This window comes from Oryzias latipes, chromosome 14 (genome assembly GCF_053564925.1).
Source record: "Oryzias latipes strain Hd-rR chromosome 14, Olatipes_Hd-rR_3.1".
Lineage (NCBI taxonomy): Eukaryota > Metazoa > Chordata > Actinopteri > Beloniformes > Adrianichthyidae > Oryzias > Oryzias latipes.
Window position 1 is genome coordinate 16154616 of NC_136250.1, and position 20998 is coordinate 16175613.

Genomic DNA, 20998 nt, shown 5'->3' on the forward strand with positions numbered 1-20998 from the left:
TGAACATCTAACATAAAAGGGCTCCATCTGATTGGTTAAATACTTAAATGGATTTATTTGATTTGTTAAACACTTCAAGCTGCCATAAGATTGTTTACATTTACTGTAAAAATGTATCTATTAGTCTTTTGCGATATGCGTACTGCACAGCTTGGTATCGTGATAACGATAAATTTGCAATTTATTGTTCAGGCCTAATCACTAGCATTTTGTTCCCTCATCAAAAATCACAATGATGTAAAGATGTAACATGCATGAAGAAATGAAGAATGTTATTTGTCTTTGTGTAGGAGTATGTCCTCCACCACACAGAGATGCCCACCAACCTTCAAGCGGCAGAAGAGGCCATTAGGAAGCATGAAGACTTCCTCACCACCACAGAGGCCAGTGAGGAGAAGATAAACAGTGTGGTGGATTCTGGACGGCGCCTCATTAATGACTCCAATGCAAACTCTGATAAGATTCAGGAAAAAGTGGATTCCATCCAGGAAAGGTCAGCACTGAAATATGCCCCCCCCCCCCCTCCCCCCCCCCCCCCCCCCTCAAAAAACATTATCTTTATCTAACGAAATGTTTATGAAGTTGATATTTTCCTGGTTTTCTTTAGGCACAATAAGAACAAGGAAATGGCAAAAGAGCTGCTGACAAAGCTTAAGGACAACCGTGAACTTCAGCACTTCCTCCAAGATGGACAAGAGGTAAAAATGTCAATTTAGATGAACAGATGGTCTAATGAACAAAAAAATGTAAGTTTAGACATGTTACCTTAATAGAACAGGCTTCTTTTGTTTTATAGATTGCATTCATCCCTCGTTTATTGAAGGAGTGACGTTTTCAAAAATAACCCACGATAGGTGGAATCTGTAGTAGTCATCTTTTTTTTTTTTTTTTTTTTTACAATAATCATAAATATGTTAAGGCTGTTAAACCCCTTACTACATACTTTATACACTTTTCTCAGAGATGCAGTAATATTTGTGCATGTTTCCCTCTTGTTTGAACTCTCAAAATTTAAACCTTCATTGAAAAAATAGTCCAGTGATAAGGGATGAAAACAAAGATCTGCTTGCAACTGAGGATTTGTGTAAATCTGGCAAACTGATCACATTGTGTAAAGGAGACATGAATGCTTGTCAAGGTCTACAGCCAATCAGGATGCAGAACACAATGCACTGTTAAAAAAAAAAAAAAAACTAAAAAAAAAACCTGCAACATAGTGAGGGAACACTAGTAATAAAGGTGCACCAGTGTGATTTTGATGTACAATAACATTTTCAGTAAGGATATTGTGTTTTTCTGCAGCTCACGTTGTGGATCAATGAGAAGATGCTGACAGCACAGGACATGTCTTATGATGAGGCCAGGAATCTGCACAGCAAGTGGCAGAAACACCAAGCCTTCATGGCAGAGCTGGCCTCCAATAAAGACTGGCTGGATAAGATTGATAAGGTTAGTAGGTTTAAAAATCAGCTGTGTGCGTCAGCTTTAACACAAAACCAAGGCTTTGCACGTTGACTAAGACACATTTCCAGAGAAGCAGTTCAATGATTCTGACTTCCATCCTTTTTTCTTTTCCTTCTAAAGGAGGGTCAGGCGCTGGTGGCAGAGAAGCCTGAACTGAAACCTGTGGTCCAGCAGATCCTGGAGGACTTGCAGCATCAGTGGGAGGAGGTAGAGGGCACGACCCGCACCAAGGCCCAGTGCTTGTTTGATGCCAACAGGGCTGAGCTTTTTACACAGAGCTGCTCCGCTCTTGGCAGCTGGCTGAATAATATTGAGAGCCAGCTTCACAGCGATGACTATGGAAAAGATTTAACCAGTGTCAACATCCTCCTTAAGAAGCAACAGGTAAAATGATGGCTTTTTCTTATGATGGCAGCTGGTTCAACACTTTTTCTAGCCACTATTGATGTCTGTAGGATAAGGTAAAATCAGTCATAAGATTCATGGTGTGCATGTTTTGCCTCTGCGTAGATGCTGGAGCATCAGATGGAGGTCAGGGAGAAGGAGGTGCAGTCCCTGCAGGCTCAGGCTCTCGCTCTGTCCCAGGAAGATGCTGGGCTGACAGAAATCGATGGCCAGCAGAGACAAGTCACTGACAACTTCTCAAACCTTCAGCAGCCCCTCCGACTGAGGAAGCAGAAGCTACTCGCCTCCAAAGAAGCACATCAGTTCAACAGAGACCTGGAGGACGAAATTGTGAGGATTGTTCCAGCAGTTCCACCAACAAAGAAATAGATGAAACTTACTTTGAGAAAATAACTCTTCCTTCTGTAATTTTCTTAGCTGTGGGTCACAGAGCGGATGCCCTTGGCAACTTCTACAGAACATGGAAAAGACCTTTCTACTGTTCAGCTGCTGATCAAGAAGAACCAGGTAAAAACTATATTAACAAGTTCTAAACACCAATCTAAACTGCAAAGGTTAGTTTAGGGTCTTCCTCTACTGAATGTGCTATTTTCTGGAAATCAGACCCTGCAGAAGGAGATACAAGGCCACCAGCCTCGCATCGATGACATCCTGAAACGAGGCGAGACTCAAAGCCAGGTTGATGGGGAGAGACAGGCTCTTCTGGAGGAGCGGCTTGCAGAGCTGAGGGATCTGTGGGACCAGCTGATTTCAGAGACAGACAACCGCAACACACGTCTGCTAGAGGCCCGGCGGGCACAGCAGTTCTATGCTGATGCCGCTGAGGCAGAGGCCTGGATGGGAGAGCAAGAGCTGCACATGATGTCAGAGGAAAAGGCCAAGGTGACCTGAAACCACTAAAGACACAGAACAAATCTTTTTCACAGCCGGCTGTAACTTCCTGTTCGTCTTCCAGGATGAACAAAGCGCTCTCGTCATGGTCAAGAAGCACCAGATCCTGGAACAAACCCTGGAAGACTACGCCCAAACCATCCACCAGCTGGCCAACAGCAGTCGCCTCATGGTCACAAATGAACACCCAGAGAGGTCAGACACTCAAGTTTGGGTCCAGATGTTCTATAAATGTTTCTATTGAAAAAAGTTTAAAAAACATTTGAAGAGATTCATCAGTGGAACATGGCTTTCAAAGACTGATCATTCTGATTGTTGTTTTCTATCAACCAGTGAGAGAATCACCTTACGACAAGCCCAGGTGGACAAGCTCTATGCAGGTCTGAAGGACCTGGCTGAGGAGCGGCGTGGACGACTTCAGGAGAGGCTGCGGCTCACCCAACTCAAGCGTGAGGTCGACGACCTGGAGCAGTGGATCGCTGAGCGGGAGATGGTTGCTGGCTCCCATGAGCTGGGGCAGGACTATGAACACGTCTCTGTGAGTGGATTCTGTTTGAGTAGATTTGAAGATGCAAAAACTTTAAGAAGTTAACCTGGTGGCTTTCTTGTTTTTTTCTCATATAGATGCTAAGAGACAAGTTCCGCGAGTTTGCTCGTGACACCAGCACGATTGGCCAAGAACGTGTGGATGGTGTAAATGCATTAGCAGACGACCTCATCGAGTCTGGCCACCCTGAGAACGCCAGTGTGGCTGAGTGGAAGGATGGCTTAAACGAGGCCTGGGCCGACCTGCTGGAGCTTATAGACACGCGCACACAAATGCTGGGAGCTTCCTACGAGCTGCACCGATTCCATCAAGATGCCATGGAGGTGCTCGGACGTGTGAAGGAGAAGCGAGAAGCTCTTCCTGCAGACCTCGGTCGGGACCTGAACACTGTCAAGCATCTACACAGACAGCACCAAACTTTAGAAAATGACATCCAGGCCCTCAGCTGGCAGGTGGGTCATCAAAACAGAGCTGTGGCGCTCTAAACGTGGAACACTAAATACTTTCTTCTCCCCCCTGATTGAACTCTCAGGTGAACCAGGTGCAGGATGATGCTGCAAGGCTGCAGAAAGCCTACGCTGGTGAAAAAGCTGATGACATTCACAGGAGTGAGCACGCTGTGAGCTCTGCCTGGGAGGCTCTGCAGGAGGCCTGTCAGTCCCGCAGACTGCTGCTGCAGGACACCGTGGAGAAGTTCCGCTTCCTCAACGCGGTGCGAGACCTCATGCTCTGGATGGACGGTGTTAACCTGCAGATTGATGCACACGACAGCCCCAGGTAGAACTCCCATTCCCTGTTCCAATAACGAATCGGGAGCAGGAACAAAGAATTTGAATCATGAATGCGTCTCCTCTGTCTGCTCACAGGGACGTATCCTCTGCAGAGTTGGTCATTGGCAATCATCAAGACATCAAATCAGAGATCGATACCAGGGCAGACAGTTTCACTGCCAGTATTGATATGGGAAATGCCCTCATCAACAAAAGTCATTATGCAGCTGATGAGGTAATTTCAACTGTTTAAGTGGACCATCATACAATAAACATGTGATCACTATGGTCTGTTTTAGAACTCAGGCCTCTCCTTTCTCCATGATCCACAGATCCAAGAGAAACTTGCTCAGCTGCAGGAAAGGAGGGACGAGATCAACAAGAAGTGGCAGGACAAGATGAATTATTTGCAGATAGGTTTGCAAACTTGGATTTCTTTTAACAATGAAAACTAAAGGATGTTTCTAACAGTTAAAGCTAAGAGGTTAAGAAAGGAAATTGATTTTAAAAAATGGATTCATAAACTCTGAACTTATCTTTCCTTAGAAAGTCCATTGGTTGTCCTTAAAAGCAATGTATCAAATATTAATAAAGCTCACTGACACTGGAAACAAAAATATGAATATTTAATGGATTTGTTTTGAATTGTAAATGATGATATAAATACACAACCATGCAAAGACATGGCAGCATTTGATCCTTTTTTTAAAACAGCTTGTGTTCTTTATAATCCAATTGTTTCTGGAATTTACTCATCTAGTTTATCTATGAAACGGTCTGATTGTTCTGTTTATTTATTGTTTGCTGTCCTTCAGTGTTGGAGGTGCTGCAGTTTGGGCGGGATGCCTCTGTGGCAGAATCGTGGCTGGCAGGACAGGAACCTCTGGTGCGAGCTGCAGAACTGGGAACAAATGTAGACGAAGTTGAAAGCCTCCTCAAACGCCACGAAGCCTTTGAGAAGCTGGCAACTGCTTGGGAGGAACGCTTTGTGCAGCTGGAGAGACTCACAACAGTACGCTTTTTTCTTTAGGTTCTTGCAGATCTGGCTTATTGTGTTGTGTGGCTTTTAATGTTGCTTCTCTATCACTGAAGCTTGAGGAGCAGGAGCTGCAGAGGAGGCGAGAGGAAGAGGAGAGAGCTCGAAGGCCCCCTACACCTCCACAGGTGGAGGAGGTGACACAGTCTAAGGCAGAAACTCAGGCCCATGATTCTGAAGCCAGGTAAAGACATTTCTTTTTAATAGTTTGATCTAAAGCTATTATTTAGTAAAAAGTTTCCTCTCAAACACAGAACCAGTTTGGACCAAACTACGCTTAATCAAGACGTGTCCGTGAATGGAGTACACAGCGACAACGACACGTCTCAGGTGAGTCATTTAACCTCTGAAGTGTTCAAATATTCTCTAAGATTTGTAAAAATACATCAATATTATTTTCTTTTGCCCCATTTCCATTTTTTAGAATTGTTTAATACTTTGACTCATTGAAATAAAATAAAGTAAAGTAGATTGAAATAAACTAGATTCTATTCCATCTTCATTCAAACATTATGAATAGCCTTTCAAAATAAAGCACAATGTTTGAACTTACTGAATGTTTCAAGCAAATTCTTTGGATTGTGTCCCTGTCAGGGATACATAGGGTGAATGTGCTTTACATTTACTTGCTCAAGTTTTGGTTTTTTAATTATAACATTTTGCTATTTTTTAACACTGTACTAAAAAATGTCTGTATCTGGGGCGACTGCACTGGGATACAAGGAGGAAATAGTCAACTTTCACACGTAATATGATTTTTGCTGTTTTTATTTTCTTTCTATTGATTGAATCTCCTCTGTGGCAGATGAAAGGAAGCGTGAACATGAACAGCTATTTTCTTTAGTGTTTAAGGAGCCACATAGAGGGGGAGGCTGGAGCAAACATGTGACCTTCTGCCACTGATGGAGATGTTTAACAGTTTCTCATTGCATCTTTACCAGCAGTCATTATCGCTGTCGTTGTCAGTGGGAAAGAAATCAGAGCCTAAACGTGTGTTTAAGCCAAAGCAGCCGGAGCGTGTGAGTACTGAGCCTCGGTTGGCTTTGTAGCAACCACCTCCCCACCCACCCTGTCCTGCAGCCTCCGCCCAGCTCCTGGTCAACTGCATCGCCTCTGCTGCTCCTCTGTCACTCAGCAGTCATTGCTTCATTCATCGCTCTGTGGAAGGCATGATGCAGATTCATGGCGGCTTGTTCCATGAGTCAAATGTGCTGCAGGCTGCTGCTGTCAGTGGAGCAGGGCAGGAGTGTTTGTCCACGCTGATGAGTGTTTTTCGACGTGTGTGTAGCTCCTTTAGCCGTGACTGTGTGACGAGAACCATGGTCTTTGAGAACGGTTCCCGCATCTTTGTAGCAGACGTCATGTGATGAGCTCTGTGGATTTTCTGTGACATTTCTTATCAGTCATTGTACCTGGATTGTAGCTGTTTGTTTCTGTGAGGTTCTGTCTGTTTGTAGGAAGCAAAACTTTCATCTGGAGTTACTGTTGAAAATGTACTGAATAGACAAAAAGACAATAATTCGATCAGTAGATGTTTGTGTTTCTGTCTTCATCTTGTGTGGTTTGGGGATCCTTTGGAACATTGTGATTTGTAGACATTTAAGGTTTTGTTTTTAGAGCGAATGATTCAGATCAGTAAGTCTTCACCATATTAATAAGATGTCATGTCAATGGGAGTCGTTGGCTCTGTTGTGTGGCTATACTCGATCTCATGTAATCACACAGCTGTCGAGGCGAGCATGATTATGGCTGCATTGTAACCCGTTCACCCAACCCGCCTCTCCGCCCTCTCACCTCCACCCGTGTCCTGCTTTGACCTGCAGGGCTCAGAGTCCGAGTCGGTCAATGGGCCGGGGCGGGACAGCGGGCTGGCGTCTTCTCGCCTGGAGGCGTCTGCCACCTTACCCGGCAGAGGGGGAGCGGACTCGGACGCAGAATGTGTGGAGGGGATGCTCTGCCGAAAGCAGGAGATGGAGTCCCACAACAAAAAGGCCGCTACCAGGTGAGGCAGAAGATGCAAGTCAAGCTGTAAAACTCCCCGTTAAAATGAAAGTTGTCATTTAAACAACTTGTGGGGACATAAACATGACGGAGAAGGAAAGGAACATCACTTTTCTAGTCTAAAGAAAGACTTCGATAAGCCGTGATGGTCCTTTGGTTAAACAGAAGCTAATTAAAAACTATTTCTTTCTCCATAGATCCTGGCATAATGTGTACTGCACCCTGAAAAAAGGAGGCCTTCATTTCTTCAAAGACAACAAGAGCGTCAGCAGTGGCATCACGTACCACGGAGAGATGCCCTTCAGCTTGGAGGAGGCTGTGTGTGAAGTAGCCCTTGACTACAAAAAGAGGAAACACGTGTTCAAGCTCAGGTGAGAATGTTTAGCAGCCAAAGAAACTAAGGGTTTCCAGTGTAAATGCTAAATCCTTGCGCTTTCCCCTCAGGAATGAAAACGGGAAAGAATATCTATTCCAGGCTAAGGATGAGGTAAGATGTGCAGTTAAAATGGTGGGGAGTCAAAGCATTCATGCAAAAAAACAAACAAACACAAAATGTCAAAATCTGAAATTCTGTTTTAAGGCGGAAATGAATTCCTGGATCCAATCCATTCGGCGCTTCATCACCACGCGATCCCAAGACTCCCCCGGAGCCCCCCGGGCGCTCAGCCGTGCTATGACGATGCCCCCCATCTCCCCAAGTACAGGCGAAACCGGGAGCGTCACCCTTCGCAACAAAGAAGGCAAAGAGAAGGACCGCGAGAAGAGGTTCAGCTTTTTTGGAAAAAAGAAATAAAACACTTGGCAACATTGTGGAAAAAGGGACAGAAATGAAAATGCACACAGGCTCCAGAAACACACTGCTCTCAGTGCAAGGCCCTGCGGAATCCCCACAGAAAATCCTTTTCCTTCTTCTTTTATTCTCTCCTTTGCATTGTTCACTATATTCCACTTCTGTCTGCAGTCTTCTCCAGCCATGAGAATCTGTTTCAGACTAGCTCGTCCGAGTCAGTGATGGATGGCGTGGTTGTTCAGCAGCTCACCTCCAGTCCACCCCATCAGCCGGAGACTTGTCTTCTGTCCTCCGTGAGTCTTAACTAGCAGAGCCACTGAGACGTCTCGTCTCAACATGGATGCCAGCCGGCCCTTCCTAAACAAACCCTGTCACTTGTCTCTTCTCACGTTCCTGGTTTTGATGTTAATATTCCAGTTAATATTCCTTCTATTTATATTTTGCAACCGTTGATTTGAAAAAAACAAACTAACCGATAGATAATCTTGGCGGATGTTGTGGAAGAAAAGGAGTTTGTATCCATTAGTGAAAGACATTGTGCTTATTACCCGTGGATGTGGTTTTCTTTCTTTCTTTCTTGTTATTTTTTTTTGGAAGGAATGTTTTTGAGGTTTTTCATAACCAAACTAAAGCTCGGTTTTTTAGCTGTGTGCATTAAGTTTCATTGGAAAACTGTTATATAAATATTTAAGAAGTGGTTTCCCTTTCATTTTACCTCTAATTTTGCCTGTTTTGGATTTTTGAGTGATTTCTTCTTTTTTTTCATTTTCCGCTTTTTTCTGTACAAAGCAGAGATTAGTTTTCTAGTGTGTTTGTGTGAGTGTGTGTGTGTGTGTGTGTGTGTGTGTGTGAGTTGTGGTGCTGTGGATTTTTGCACGTGTATTTGTCCTTTCTCATCACGGTCAGATGGTTAGAGCTTTCTATCGTTTTTTTTTTCTTTCTTTTTTTACGTGCTCGAATTCTGACCCAGACCAGAAAAACCCAAATCCAAATGAACCGACAAAAATCCTAAGTTTCCAACCAACTGTTTATTTTTTCTTACAGTCATAAATATCAAGTTCTTTTCATTTCCTGGTGTGAGGGTTTGTGGGCGGTCTGTAGATAATTTATGAAAGCCTTTTGTTTTTCAAAGCAGGGAGCAGAGATGCAGGAAAACCGACGATCAGCTGACAGATCAGGTTACAGGTGAAGTGAGTGATGTGGAAGTGCTGCTGGATGGATAGTGAGGAGTGCCCTTCACCCAAAAGCTTTATTTTGTTGTTGTTTTTTTTACACAACCCCCCACCTCTATGAAACTGGTCTCAAAGGAAGTGTTCTTATAGTCACATGTGAATGTTCTACATGTGCAGTTTGGCAGCCACCCAATGGGGGATTCGGAAGACGTGGGAAGCTCTGCACAGAAGCGATGGCAGATAAGAAAAAGGTGTGAGTTTTTCTTGACATCAGTTTAGACATGTTTGTGCCGAATCATTGCCATCTGCTCTCTTCTTCTTCAAAAGAGAGAAAACCTCAAGAATTCAGTCATTTTTCAAAGTGTTTGCCAGAAATAAAACCTGAAGGTTTGGTCACTTAGCTCAACCTGCAGCCAACTGGTTCTTTTTTTCTTCCGTGGTCTCATGCTATACATATTTAATGAAAAAGGGCATAAACACTAACTTGTGAATGTAGGCATTAGTTCACTTCCAAATGTTGTGAGGAAGCAGCAGAATTCTGAAATCTGATCATATGGTGGTGGGAAAGCGAATGGATAGTTTGAAGGTGAATGTGGGGACAGCTGAACTGCCGGCCTTAAATTTCCCCGTTGACGCTCGGTTCAAGGACTCTGAATCAGACAGGAGGCGTGTTGAAACGCCCATGCAGGCGCTGTCAACGTGAGGGTCAGTTGGCGGCGCAGCTCCCCTCCGGACGTGCTCACACACGCTCCGTCTGCGGGGGGTTTTTGCGTCCCGGGGGTTTTAACAGAGCTCCTGGTTTCACTTTTGCGCCTGAAAGTCAAACCCAATGGGGGAAGCACACAGGAAGCGAGCGACTCAGCAGTTTCAGACGGAGACCTCATTCCTCCTCAGCTGATGCTGGCGCTCAGAGCTCACACACTTTTCCTAACCGCTCATTGAATGTGAACAATTTCAACTACTTTGGCCAAATTGGTCGCATGAAGCAAAAACATTTCTGGTACTTGACATGCTCTCCACAGGCTCTGAACCGACGCTCGCACATTAGTGCAGTCGTGTTTCTTGGCTTGCAGGAACGCCCCTAGCTGGCTGTGGCGTGAGGTTGCATCCTTTCGAGTCACTTTGGTGCTTTTGGTAATCTCTGACCACAAAATGGGAAGTATCAATGTCAAAGACATCAGTTTGTGGTTCTACTTCATGAAGAAAAACAGCCGCTTTTACGCGTCTAGTGGTAGATTTAAGTGAAAACAGACTTGGGGTTGTGAGCTTCCTGTTTTAGAAGAAGACGGGATCTTTTCTTGTATTTTTTTCCCCTTTTCCAGTGGTTTGTCTTTCAGCATTTAATAAACTGTCCTCCTCCCATTATCCCTCATTACTTTGGAGAAATGTATGTTCCTACTCTGTGATTCATAGTTGATACTATTATTAATGCTATTATGATCATTCTTGCTACTATTGTTACTACTGCTGTTACTAATGCGATTTATTGCAAAAATCTCAACTGCTGTCCATTTTCAGGTATGTGTCTGTTAAAGCAGACCCTTCCACATGATGTCAGTGTGCTGTGGAGCATTTTCATTACAAATTAAACCTGTTTGTTGACTTGTGTATCTACATCTAATATTAGGAAAAATAAAAAAAAACAGTTTAATCAAACTGTGATGGTGTTGGGGATCATTTTTGCATTTCAAAGGGTTTTATTTTGGACAAAAACATTCAAAAATCTTACGTTCTAAACCAAGTAACACTTGAAAGATGACTTTTCAGTAACAGACATTTTTTTAAAATTGTATGTAATGTGAATGTGTATGTATTATGTCTTAGTGTGTGTATATCAAATGTTTAGACTCACAAATGCTAAATGGTAATTCAATATTTATCGGATTAAATGGAGTATAAGGAAATGTTTTTAAAAAGTACCATGTACATAATTTCTATTTTTAGTTATTACTTTGTGTCTTAGTCCTCCAGTATTTCTTACTAATTATAAAAACTCTCCAGTTTAATGATTTCTGACAAACTGAATCAAATGTGTTTGGAAAACTCATTCCTGTTCATATGATCTTAGCTATTGTAATTCAATAATGTTATTTTTAGACATCCTTGTTCACATATAGTTTGATTTCAAAAATATCTTTTTTTTTTACTTCTTTTCTTCCGCAGCTGTATTATGAGCTACTCTGACTCATACTTTCTCAGGTTTGGTGGAAATGTTTGGGCTTTTATGTAATTTAGCTGGAGGTACAGTAATCAGATTACCTCAAAAGGGGAAAATCTGACATTGAAACCATGTTCCTTCAGGCCCCCGCCCATCTGAAACACAAAAGCTTCTCTGAGCAGACTTCAGGCTGTAATGTTGGCACCAAAAATCCATAGCAGACTGGATATATTGTTAAAGTGAAGGATAAATGCTTAAAAATAAACTATTTAGGAAAGAGTTGGATTAATATATAAATATATAAAATGAGAAAAACACTGTAAACTTGTCCGGTTTTTTAAACTGAAATATGGTTTGTAGATTAGGAATCAAGTTGCTCCCTTTGTCTTCATTGTCTGAGAATTAAACCTTATAAGGTTTCGAGCATAAACTCCTTTATATATATTTATATTTATATATATATATATATATATATATATAATAGATGAAGGAATACATGAATAAGTTGAAGATTTGTGTAGATGTTGCTTTAACTCCTGATTTGAACTTCTGCTATCCCTAAAAATCCAGAACAGACTGCATGCAGGCCATCTCCAGCCAGAGCTGCCCCTCACCGTCAGGCCCATTAATGGTGGTGTCAACAACACGTGTTCTGAACATGTGCTTAACATGTGAAGGAATGCCATGTTTAAACAATAAACCCAGAGACTGGTCAAAGTGTGTAGGCCAGGCATCTCCCACCCTGTTCCCCGTGAGCTACTGCCCTGCTTGTTTTGCAGCTAACCATGTTTCAAAAATTCCTGAGTTAGCCCAGTTTCTGATAATCAGGAATTTCTGAAGCAGGGTTAGTTGCAAAACAAGCGGGCCAGTAGCTCATGAAGAAAAGGTTTGGAGACCACTAGACGGTGCGGAGAATTTTACGCTAATTTCTGCATTGACAGAGAAATCTTTTTTGCTGGAGGCAGTGTCATGATGTGGACCGATTTCTTCCTTTCTTTGAAAAACAGGTGATCCATTTTTGGGTCTCAATACAGAGAAATATGGAGGTGAGGTTGATAATAATAATAAAGTTAAATTTCCAATACATCTTGTTCCTACATGCGTGATCCCTATAATGAAAAATTGACAATAATCAATGACAGAATAAGCTGTTTGGTGTGGGAAGATTTGACCAGGTCAATTTTGTGACTTAAATATGGCACAATTTAAAAGTAAAATAAACAATTAAAATATTTGTCACAAAAAGAAATCAATTATTTACTCAAAATGTATGTCTTTACTTGAGGAAAGTTGTGACAGCTGCTTCACAAAAACCTTTGAGTGTAGTTACTGATACAGCCAGTAGGGGGAGCCTGTATTCAAGTTTGACCTCAAACTGCCTACAAGCTCAGACTCGGGGCACACATTACCCGGCAGGCACTTTACCAGCGTATTGAAGCAAGATGGCAGCTGTTGTTGAGAATGTTGTCAAACTGTAAGTGCCGGACTTCTCTCCACACCTTTCACGTGCGCAGGTGACACGCCAGGATTGTTTTCATTCGGCGGTTCGGCCACATTGTAAACTAGTTAGCTTAGCAACCTGTTTGCCTGACTCGGTTTGGGTAGGCGGCGGAGTCGGAGCGTCGAGTCTGTTCACATCCTGGAATGGAAGTGTAAGTTGACAACACGCAGGTGACCTTTCTGTAACATGTCACTGGTGGGGTTGTACACCGAGAGCAACATCACTGCAGAGTGAATTATTACGACCGAGGTTAATTGTTGGGTGTTTTGTAGCTAACCCGCTATGCTAGTAGGATGGAGTCCAGAGCAGCTCGCGGGCTAGCTGGCTAAACAGTCATGTCTCTGTCGCCTTTGACTTTTACCTCATTAATGAATGAAAAGTTGCTCTTGAACGTGGACGTGTTTGGCTTTAAAAACGCCGCTTTGTTAACCTTCGTCCGGGTTCAGGCCGGCGGCTTATGGAACAGACGTGAACGCGCCTCCATTTCCGCTGTGAGCGAAGCCTGCTGACTGCATGTCACCCCCAGAAACGGCTCCAGAGGGGCGCGTGGACACTGACAGGGACACGCGGGGGTTGAAATGCGGGTCACAGCACTTTAAGAGAAGTTTTGCAAACTTTGAGAAAAAATCCGTATCGTCTGATGGTTGGGTGGTTTCCTTGCAGAAATGAAGAAACGACACGTGTGTGATTCAGACTACATATGATATGGACACATTTATCAAAGTTTTGTATAAAAATAACATTTTGTGTCAATTAATTGTGCAAAGTTGCGGCGTTCATTATGAAGGCAATACATTCTTACATTATAAATAACAGCCTAAGAAAACAAATACTTGCAAGAAAAATGGAAATAATAAATGTATTTGAAAGTGTAAATTAGGTTAGACAATTGTTAACTAAACCATTATTATTATTAATAATAATAGTTATAACAACAATAATAAACAAATATACAAAATTATTCATAACCATTCTATTGTCAAAGGTGAATCTATTGTTTTATGGATTTATAATGTATTTTCTAAATAAAAATGATATTCAGAGATTTTTGAACCCAGCCGTAATATCTGTGGTTTATCAAAACTTTGCATTACTAAATTTCTTCATTCAATTATATGGCTGCAGTAAGCACAAAAATGTTTATTTAGCTAAGAAAACCTGAGCTTTTTCAGTTCTGCACATTAAGAAGCAACAGAACATGATGTGGGACAGCAGCTGCATGTGGAGGCTTTAACCCTTTCCAGGCCAGAGTTACATCTGATTTATCCTCCTGACTATCAGAAATGCACATTTTGTTTTCTCCCAACCACTACATACTATTTAACTGACTCCTTTTGGTGTCTACTGATGACATTTAAGGCTTTTTAGTGATATTATATGTAAAGGGGTGGGGGTCTGGGAATTGTAGTTTTTGTGGATTTAAAAAAAAATACTACATTTTTTCTACCTTTTAAGTACATACTATTTCTCATAAATGAAAAAAAAAATTGCTTTCAAACTTTCAACCTACTGTGTTTTCTTTTTTTTTCATTATAACAACTAAAGCATATTTCAATCAACATGTTGATGAATTTGTTTTGTCAGTTCCTCTGATTGGTTGTAGTCTGAGTTGACCCAAATGACTGTCAAGTCACTGTTAAATGTTCTGGTTAGTCACAGCTAACATCAGTTTAGAAGCCTCCAGATGTTTTATAAGCTCTGGAAAAAGCCCCAGGACGCTCTGTCTCTGTGATAAGACCGCTAGTTTTCATTCTGCAGCTTCTTTGAACTGAAACCTTTGAACACTCGGATGTAAAAAAAAATTCCAACTAATTATTAGCTTTCACACTAAATGTATTCATGGTATTGTGTAGTTTTGGATCTTTCAACAAAGGAGCCTCCTGCTCCTGGAGCTCCTTCCTGTAGTAATGTGGAGGTTCAGAGACATTTGACAGTCAAAGACCCGGCCTGCCTCTGTGCTTCCGTCAGTTTGGGAGAGCAGTACTACAGAGACGCCCTGGAGCAGTGTCACAACTACAATGCCCGGCTGTGCGCAGAGAGGAGCGTCCGCATGCCGTTCCTGGACTCTCAGACCGGCGTGGCCCAGAGCAACTGCTACATCTGGATGGAGAAGAGACACAGAGGACCAGGTGAGGCGTAGCACGCGTTCATCAGAGAGCACATGTTTGGAACATCAAGGAACTCTAATGATTAAAGGTGTCAGTGGCGTTGTATGGCCTGCAGGCCCTACCTGCTCCCGCCCTTTTGAGCTGCTGTTACACAGCCCTCACTCTTCCCTTCTGGCTCTGCCACTCTGTTCAGAACTGCATGTGACAAATTCATGGCAAAAAAAACAACACTTTTTCGTTTGTTTTTTTCCAAAATGGCTGCTTTTCTTTAGGTTTAATTTCCATAGCAACCATTTTATTTTTTGGTCGCCTGGGGGTGACAGGTTTATGTAATTCATGGAAGAATCGGCAAATGTCTATTTTTTGATTTCCTTGGCAACAGAGGTTTTTGTTAGCCACGCCCACATTGCTTATAAAGTCATGTTGTATCGTTTTGTTCAGCTTGAGCCAGGAATTCATGTATTAAATGTTCACTATATTCTGTTAAAAAATGAAGGAAAGGAATGAGATCAAACCTTTCATTGGCATTGTCCTTCACCTGTCTTTGGGTTTGGGAGTTACACCAGTGCATTTGTGCAGGCGTGGCACCAGGACAACTCTACACGTATCCAGCCAGGAGGTGGAGGAAGAAACGCAGATCTCATCCTCCAGAGGATCCTCGGCTGATCTTCCCTCCTGTAAAGTCAGGTGCTTCAGTATCTCTGTTCATCCTTTCAAGTTGCAGGATTTATCATTCTTTTCTTCTAAAATAAACAGTTCAATTATAAAGAAAGGCTTTAAAGGAAATGTAAATCAGGATGTACTTAAGCAGAACATTGTGTGGTTCTTAAATTCTTTGTTTTCATCTCAGAGCTGGATTTAGGACTGAAGAAGGACGCTTTGCTGTCGTCAGATGGCAGCAGCCTGGAGGCGCTGCTAACGGGGGGTTCCCTGGAAAAACGTAGCGCTGCAGAACTCCGCGGATCGGAGGAGGATTCAAACCAGAGCGATTACACGGGCAGTCTGAACCCTGCGGCTCGCATAAGAAAGGTTTTTTTTTTTATGAACTGTTTTTAATCATTTCTCTCTAGTTTTGAAGTTTTCCCCAAGAAAAACATCTCAAACCAACAATGATTTCTCTCATCTAATACTTCCTATAGAGAATCATTGAGCCGGATGACTTCCTGGATGACCTTGATGATGAAGACTATGAAGAAGACACACCTAAAAGAAGGGGCAAAGGCAAAGGGAAGGTAGGAAGCTGCTCAGCCTCAGCTGATGGCGTTGTTTCCTGGCTGACGGCAGCCGTGTCTGCAGGGCCGCGGGGTCGGAGGCAGCCGGAAGAAGCTGGACACGGCGGCGCTGGAGGACAGAGACAAGCCGTATGCCTGTGACAGTGAGTGCCCTCAGTCTGAGCTGCACTTCCATTTTTCATGTTCTAGTGAAAAGCATTTTGGACACTCCTCCCTTTCTCTACGTTTATCCTTGATCTCAAATGAGACTAGTTTTGGGACCATCTCCTCCACTTCTCCACTGTCTCCAACTGAATCTGTATTGCCTAATGTGTTTCTCTTCTTCCTCTTTGTGGATCAGTTTTGCTTTCAGCCGCGGCTGCCTGTTTCTGAGCTGCTGTCTGTGCTCTCTTCTGTCACTTCTATATTTCAGACTCTCTCAAACAGAAGCACATTTCCAAACCTTCTGAAAGAGGTACTTTCTCTTTTTCTCTGTCTCTAGCCTGCTCGTCCCCTTTTCCCATTTTCTATTGAAGGCGTTCAGTGGTTGCTACATTTTATTCCTCCTAAAACTGTAGCTTGTGGTGGTCAGAAGTTATGACCAAAGGCCGTTTCCTGTTCCGTGTGGTCAAAAACTTCCCCGTTTCAGAAAAGACTGAAAGTTGCTGCCACCTTTTCCCCTACTGAGGTGTTTGTGATCGTGATGGTGTTCTGTTTTTCCATCTGTGCGTCCCGCGCTGCATGTCTCCAGATGTCTGGGTGTGGTGCATGTCTGTAGTTTTGCTGCTTTAGCCTCTAACAGGAAAGATGGTGCAACAGAGTTAGTTAGAGGAAACGGGGAGCTGAGCTTTTGTGGAAGTGAAAGAGGAAGTGTCATCACTGAAAACTATCTCACAAACCTCTCACCCCGCAACAACAGCCTCACAGGGCAGTGTTTGGTCTTTATGTATGAAGAGAAACCTTCTCAAACCGCCTAAAAATCCAACTATTTATCTAGGAATTGGGACAAAAAATGACTTTTTTTGATGTAAAAAAATTATTTTTCACTAACTATGTTTCTATGTTTACACTTTCATTTAAAATGTTTCTTAAAAGCAGGTTTCAGATTACTGAGACTTTAAATGTCTTAATTGGAAACTAAATAAGCGGTTTGGTTTCCATGGTTACAAATCCGTCCCTGTTCAGATGCTGTTTTTCCTGCTCCATTGCTCCTGCAGTGTGTGGGAAGCGTTACAAGAACCGGCCAGGCCTCAGCTATCATTACGCTCACTCCCACCTGGCCGAGGAGGAAGGCGAGGAGAAGGACGACATGGACATGAGCGAGCCCGCCCTGCCACTGCCCGACGAGCCAAAGAGTAAGGCGCCAGTGTCGCTGCTTTCTGACGCTCGCTGACTTTTAAACCAGCTGACGGGCTTCAAATGTTCCCAACCAGCTCCCAAGAAAGGTCCGGACGGTCTGGCTCTGCCCAATAACTACTGTGATTTCTGTCTGGGAGATTCCAAAACCAATCACAAGACGGGGCAGTCAGAGGAGCTGGTGTCCTGCTCCGACTGTGGACGCTCAGGTGGGCTGATCTTCTAGAGACATCCGTTCAAAATGTTGAAGAAGTGAACTGAATGTCTGCATGTGGTTGGATGCAGGCCACCCGTCCTGCCTGCAGTTTACTCCTGTGATGATGGCTGCTGTGAAAACGTATCGCTGGCAGTGTATAGAGTGCAAGTGCTGCAACATGTGCGGCACGTCAGAGAATGACGTGAGTTTTCAGCTTCTCTTATTTTCCCTGAGAATTGGTCGTTTCAGTACAAAATGAAATAAGAAACATTACAAACGGGTCTGTTAGTAACTTTGTAAAGCATCTGTAGGATTATGTAGTAATGTTTCAAATCAAATCCAACTTTATTGTTTCATATTACAGTGACGCAGAGTTCTTTAAAGAATTGAAATCAAAAAAGCAAAAGTTTGGACTGATTGAAGGGGAGCAGCTCATCTGTTTTTCTTGCTGTTCTTGTCCAGGATCAGCTCCTGTTCTGTGACGACTGCGACAGAGGCTATCACATGTACTGTCTGAACCCCCCCATGTCCGAGCCTCCGGAGGGTGAGTCCACTGCAGGGAAAGACTTTGAAGGTTTTCTTTTTTGCTGGAGATTAGGAGTCTGAGAGTTAGACGAAAATGTGTTTTCTTAAACTCATTTTGTGGCCTAGTGAGAGTGTCTGCCCTGAGTGGGGTTCAAATCATCGACTGTATATAAAAACCGGACCGAGTGAGGCTGACATCACCCGTAGAAAATGCCTCAACTTCTGGCTCCAGCAAAATGAAGTCGATTCATTTGCCATTTTTTTGCAATACGGACACAGCAGTGTTTGAGCCAGACGACCTCAGGAAGCAGGGATTGCTGCAGATCGGGCTGAGTCATCGTTCATATGTCAACCCATTTAGCCAATTAGGAGTGAACTTGTTGGAAGTCCACAGTCCTACCACTTGAAAGCAGGTTCAGAAGATTCTGTCAAACAGTTCGAATGCTTGATGGGGATCAGCAGGTTCATCGAGGCCTCTGATTGGCCGGTTTCTAACTTGAATAAGATGCAATACAGAAAACATATCAGGAGGGAAAAAATCATGTTAACATGTTAAAAAAGGAATCAGAGCAAGAATGGTTATTCTGACATACAATGACGGAGTACTGGTTGTTATTCCTCTTTAGAAACCTGTGGGAGTTATATAGGCTAGAGTCGCTATGCTAGCTTGTTGCATACGTGGAGATGCCTGTTTACTGCTGTGCTACAATCACACAAACAGAGCTGGAAAAATAGGGATGTGACTTTTCACGAGTAAATTATTAACATCAACTAATGAGGGAGAACTTCTAGAAAACACAATACATGATGTATTGTGTTGTATTGATGAGTTTCTGTTGGTGACTCTCACACTCAGGAAGCTGGAGCTGTCATCTGTGTCTGGCCCTCTTGAAGGAGAAAGCATCCATATACCAGAACCAGAACGTCCCCACATCATGATGGTCACTCAGCCTACCCTCAGTCATCACCCCTCCCTCCCCCCGGCTCCTGTAGCGGTGCGCTTTCACCCCTGAAGGTACGCACCAGCTTCCTCTGACCCAGCCTGCTCTGGCTCTGGTGAAAAGTAAAAAGGGAAGCGTATCATCAGATCAGACACGACTGTTACACAGTTCCAGCCTCATATCCGGGCAAATCGATGCTTTTTTTCCCCTCTTGCTTGCCACACAGTGAATAAAACTCATTCAGAGACAGATTCTTAACAGCCAAATATCCTTGTGCTCTCCAGCTTCTCTACACAAAGTTCCTCTGGCTGTCAGAACGTCAGAAATGACTTTTTTTTTTTAATATTTATATATTTCTATGGTAAATAATGTTAAGTATGAAAATTTGAAGAAAAAAAAAGTGGTGATGAAATGAGTTTTTCTTATCTGTGCCCTGTCTGCATCAAACCTCCTGCTGCTCTGCTGATCATATCCTCTGATATGGAGATCTAAGACTGTTAGTGTTTTTCCAGCTCATCCTCTGCCTGCTGCACTTTGACATTCTTTGCTTATCAGTGGAGCCAAAGGCCTAGATGAATTTGAGTGTTTTGTGTTCCCTTTTTATTTTCTAAAGAGCTGTGTTTGACTTTTCCTGGCGTTAAAGTCCGACGGCCAGCTCCCTTTGCCTCACCCTGACATGTGCAGCATCAGCGCCGTGTAACAGGTCAGCCACACACCTGTGTGGACGTTCAGAGATCAGGTTGTGATTACAGTGACACCGGATGAGGGAAAATATTGCTGTGTTCTAACAGTTTACTGATTCTGGACCCCTGCTGTTAAGTTGTAAAGAGCACAGCAGTGGAGGTCTGCTGTGCTCTTAAAGTCCCAGGAATAACGCTGGACTCCAGCCGTTTGCTGCAAATATAAGTAAAAGCTGGATGTTTTATAGAATACCAGTGCTTCAGGTTAAAGGTGGCTCAACAAACCCATAAGCTGATGTTGCTACTGCCTTCTAAAGTTTTATTATGGGGACGGGGGGGGCTGCAGTTTCTGCTTCCACAGCTGCATATTCTGCAGCAACACAAGTGCATGCTGGGAACTGCACTCTCATGCTGCAGTGTCCCTGTGGATATTTAAGATGGTCAAATGGGGGAGTGGTGTACTATAAATTAACCATTCTTATTATGTTCGTTCAATAAACATCTCAATAATGACTAAAGCATTACCTGGTTTATTTCACATCCCTTTTAAACTACGTTTTGTATTCCTCAGTAATGTACCTTTTGGGGGATTTGGGTTCTGTTCTGCTTGAGCCTTTGGTCCAGAGTCAGGATATGGAAATAATTTGAGTGGGGATTCACATGGATTCACATGGTTCATGAAATCCCAGCTCTGATTTAAGTTTAACATCAGATAATCATGTTTTTTTTCTGGTGTTGGGAGACTTTTGTTAGTTTACTTAGTGGGTGATTTCTCTTTGGGGGGGACTCTTGTTTGAGCTGCGATGGAATGTTTCATTGTTTGAAAAAAATGTCTTCAAGAAAATAAAATATTTGACTCTTATCATCACTTGTTTTTCTTTTATGCTTCTACTTTGGCAAGGACACAATGTAAGGACAATTTTGTTGCATTTCAAAAAGAAAAAAGCCTAGCCCTTTCAAAATAAAATTTCAAAATAAAAAGTTTAGTCCTGGAACAAGTTTGGAAGAAACAATAGTTTTTGTTTTTTACATTTAGCCCACAGAAACGACATCATAAAGGTGCTTCAACACTGAAAATATTAGTTTATTATGGTTTTAGGTTTAAACAAAGCTTGAATTTTCAAGGAAAGTCATTTAATACACAAGAACAATTTGAATTAAATTTGGAAAATCTCTTCCTGTGGAAACAATAAAAAAAAAAAGGTTTTTCTATGAGAAAAACATCTTTAATGGAGTAGCCCAAACA

At 42.7% G+C, this 20998-nt stretch overlaps 2 protein-coding genes across 10 annotated transcripts in view; both read left to right on the forward strand.

Moving 5' to 3' along the window:
• Positions 1-10732, forward strand: part of sptbn2 (spectrin, beta, non-erythrocytic 2) — a 45700-nt gene extending 34968 nt beyond the window's left edge. For 3 of the 6 annotated variants that reach the window (XM_023962901.2, XM_023962902.2, XM_023962904.2), the window contains 21 exons: positions 291-493; positions 608-698; positions 1303-1449; positions 1585-1848; positions 1975-2199; positions 2287-2376; positions 2473-2751; positions 2825-2955; positions 3094-3298; positions 3385-3759; positions 3840-4084; positions 4174-4312; positions 4410-4494; positions 4893-5089; positions 5170-5297; positions 5368-5443; positions 6055-6132; positions 6937-7115; positions 7312-7485; positions 7559-7601; positions 7695-10732. In XM_023962901.2, coding sequence (XP_023818669.1) covers positions 291-493; positions 608-698; positions 1303-1449; positions 1585-1848; positions 1975-2199; positions 2287-2376; positions 2473-2751; positions 2825-2955; positions 3094-3298; positions 3385-3759; positions 3840-4084; positions 4174-4312; positions 4410-4494; positions 4893-5089; positions 5170-5297; positions 5368-5443; positions 6055-6132; positions 6937-7115; positions 7312-7485; positions 7559-7601; positions 7695-7907 — 3567 coding nt within the window. In that variant the 3' untranslated portion in view covers positions 7908-10732. The remainder of the gene's footprint in view (positions 1-290; positions 494-607; positions 699-1302; positions 1450-1584; positions 1849-1974; positions 2200-2286; positions 2377-2472; positions 2752-2824; positions 2956-3093; positions 3299-3384; positions 3760-3839; positions 4085-4173; positions 4313-4409; positions 4495-4892; positions 5090-5169; positions 5298-5367; positions 5444-6054; positions 6133-6936; positions 7116-7311; positions 7486-7558; positions 7602-7694) is intronic. The other 3 variants (XM_023962905.2, XM_023962906.2, XM_023962903.2) reach the window with 2 other exon arrangements.
• Positions 10733-12563: 1831 nt separating this feature from the next.
• On the forward strand, positions 12564-20614 carry dpf2 (double PHD fingers 2). Of its 4 annotated transcripts, none has more exons than XM_011483429.4 (12): positions 12564-12708; positions 14704-14864; positions 15423-15530; positions 15694-15872; positions 15983-16075; positions 16140-16218; positions 16488-16529; positions 17272-17409; positions 17488-17619; positions 17696-17808; positions 18069-18150; positions 18988-20614. In XM_011483429.4, the coding sequence occupies exons 1-12, from the start codon at positions 12677-12679 to the stop codon at positions 19068-19070; spliced, it is 1242 nt and encodes a 413-aa protein (XP_011481731.1). In that variant the 5' UTR covers positions 12564-12676; the 3' UTR covers positions 19071-20614. The 4 variants fall into 4 exon arrangements, with proteins under 4 accessions (XP_011481731.1, XP_004076387.1, XP_078786692.1 ...); XM_078930566.1 differs by having other exon boundaries at positions 12645-12886; XM_004076339.5 differs by lacking the exon at positions 16488-16529.
• Positions 20615-20998: the final 384 nt, after the last annotated feature.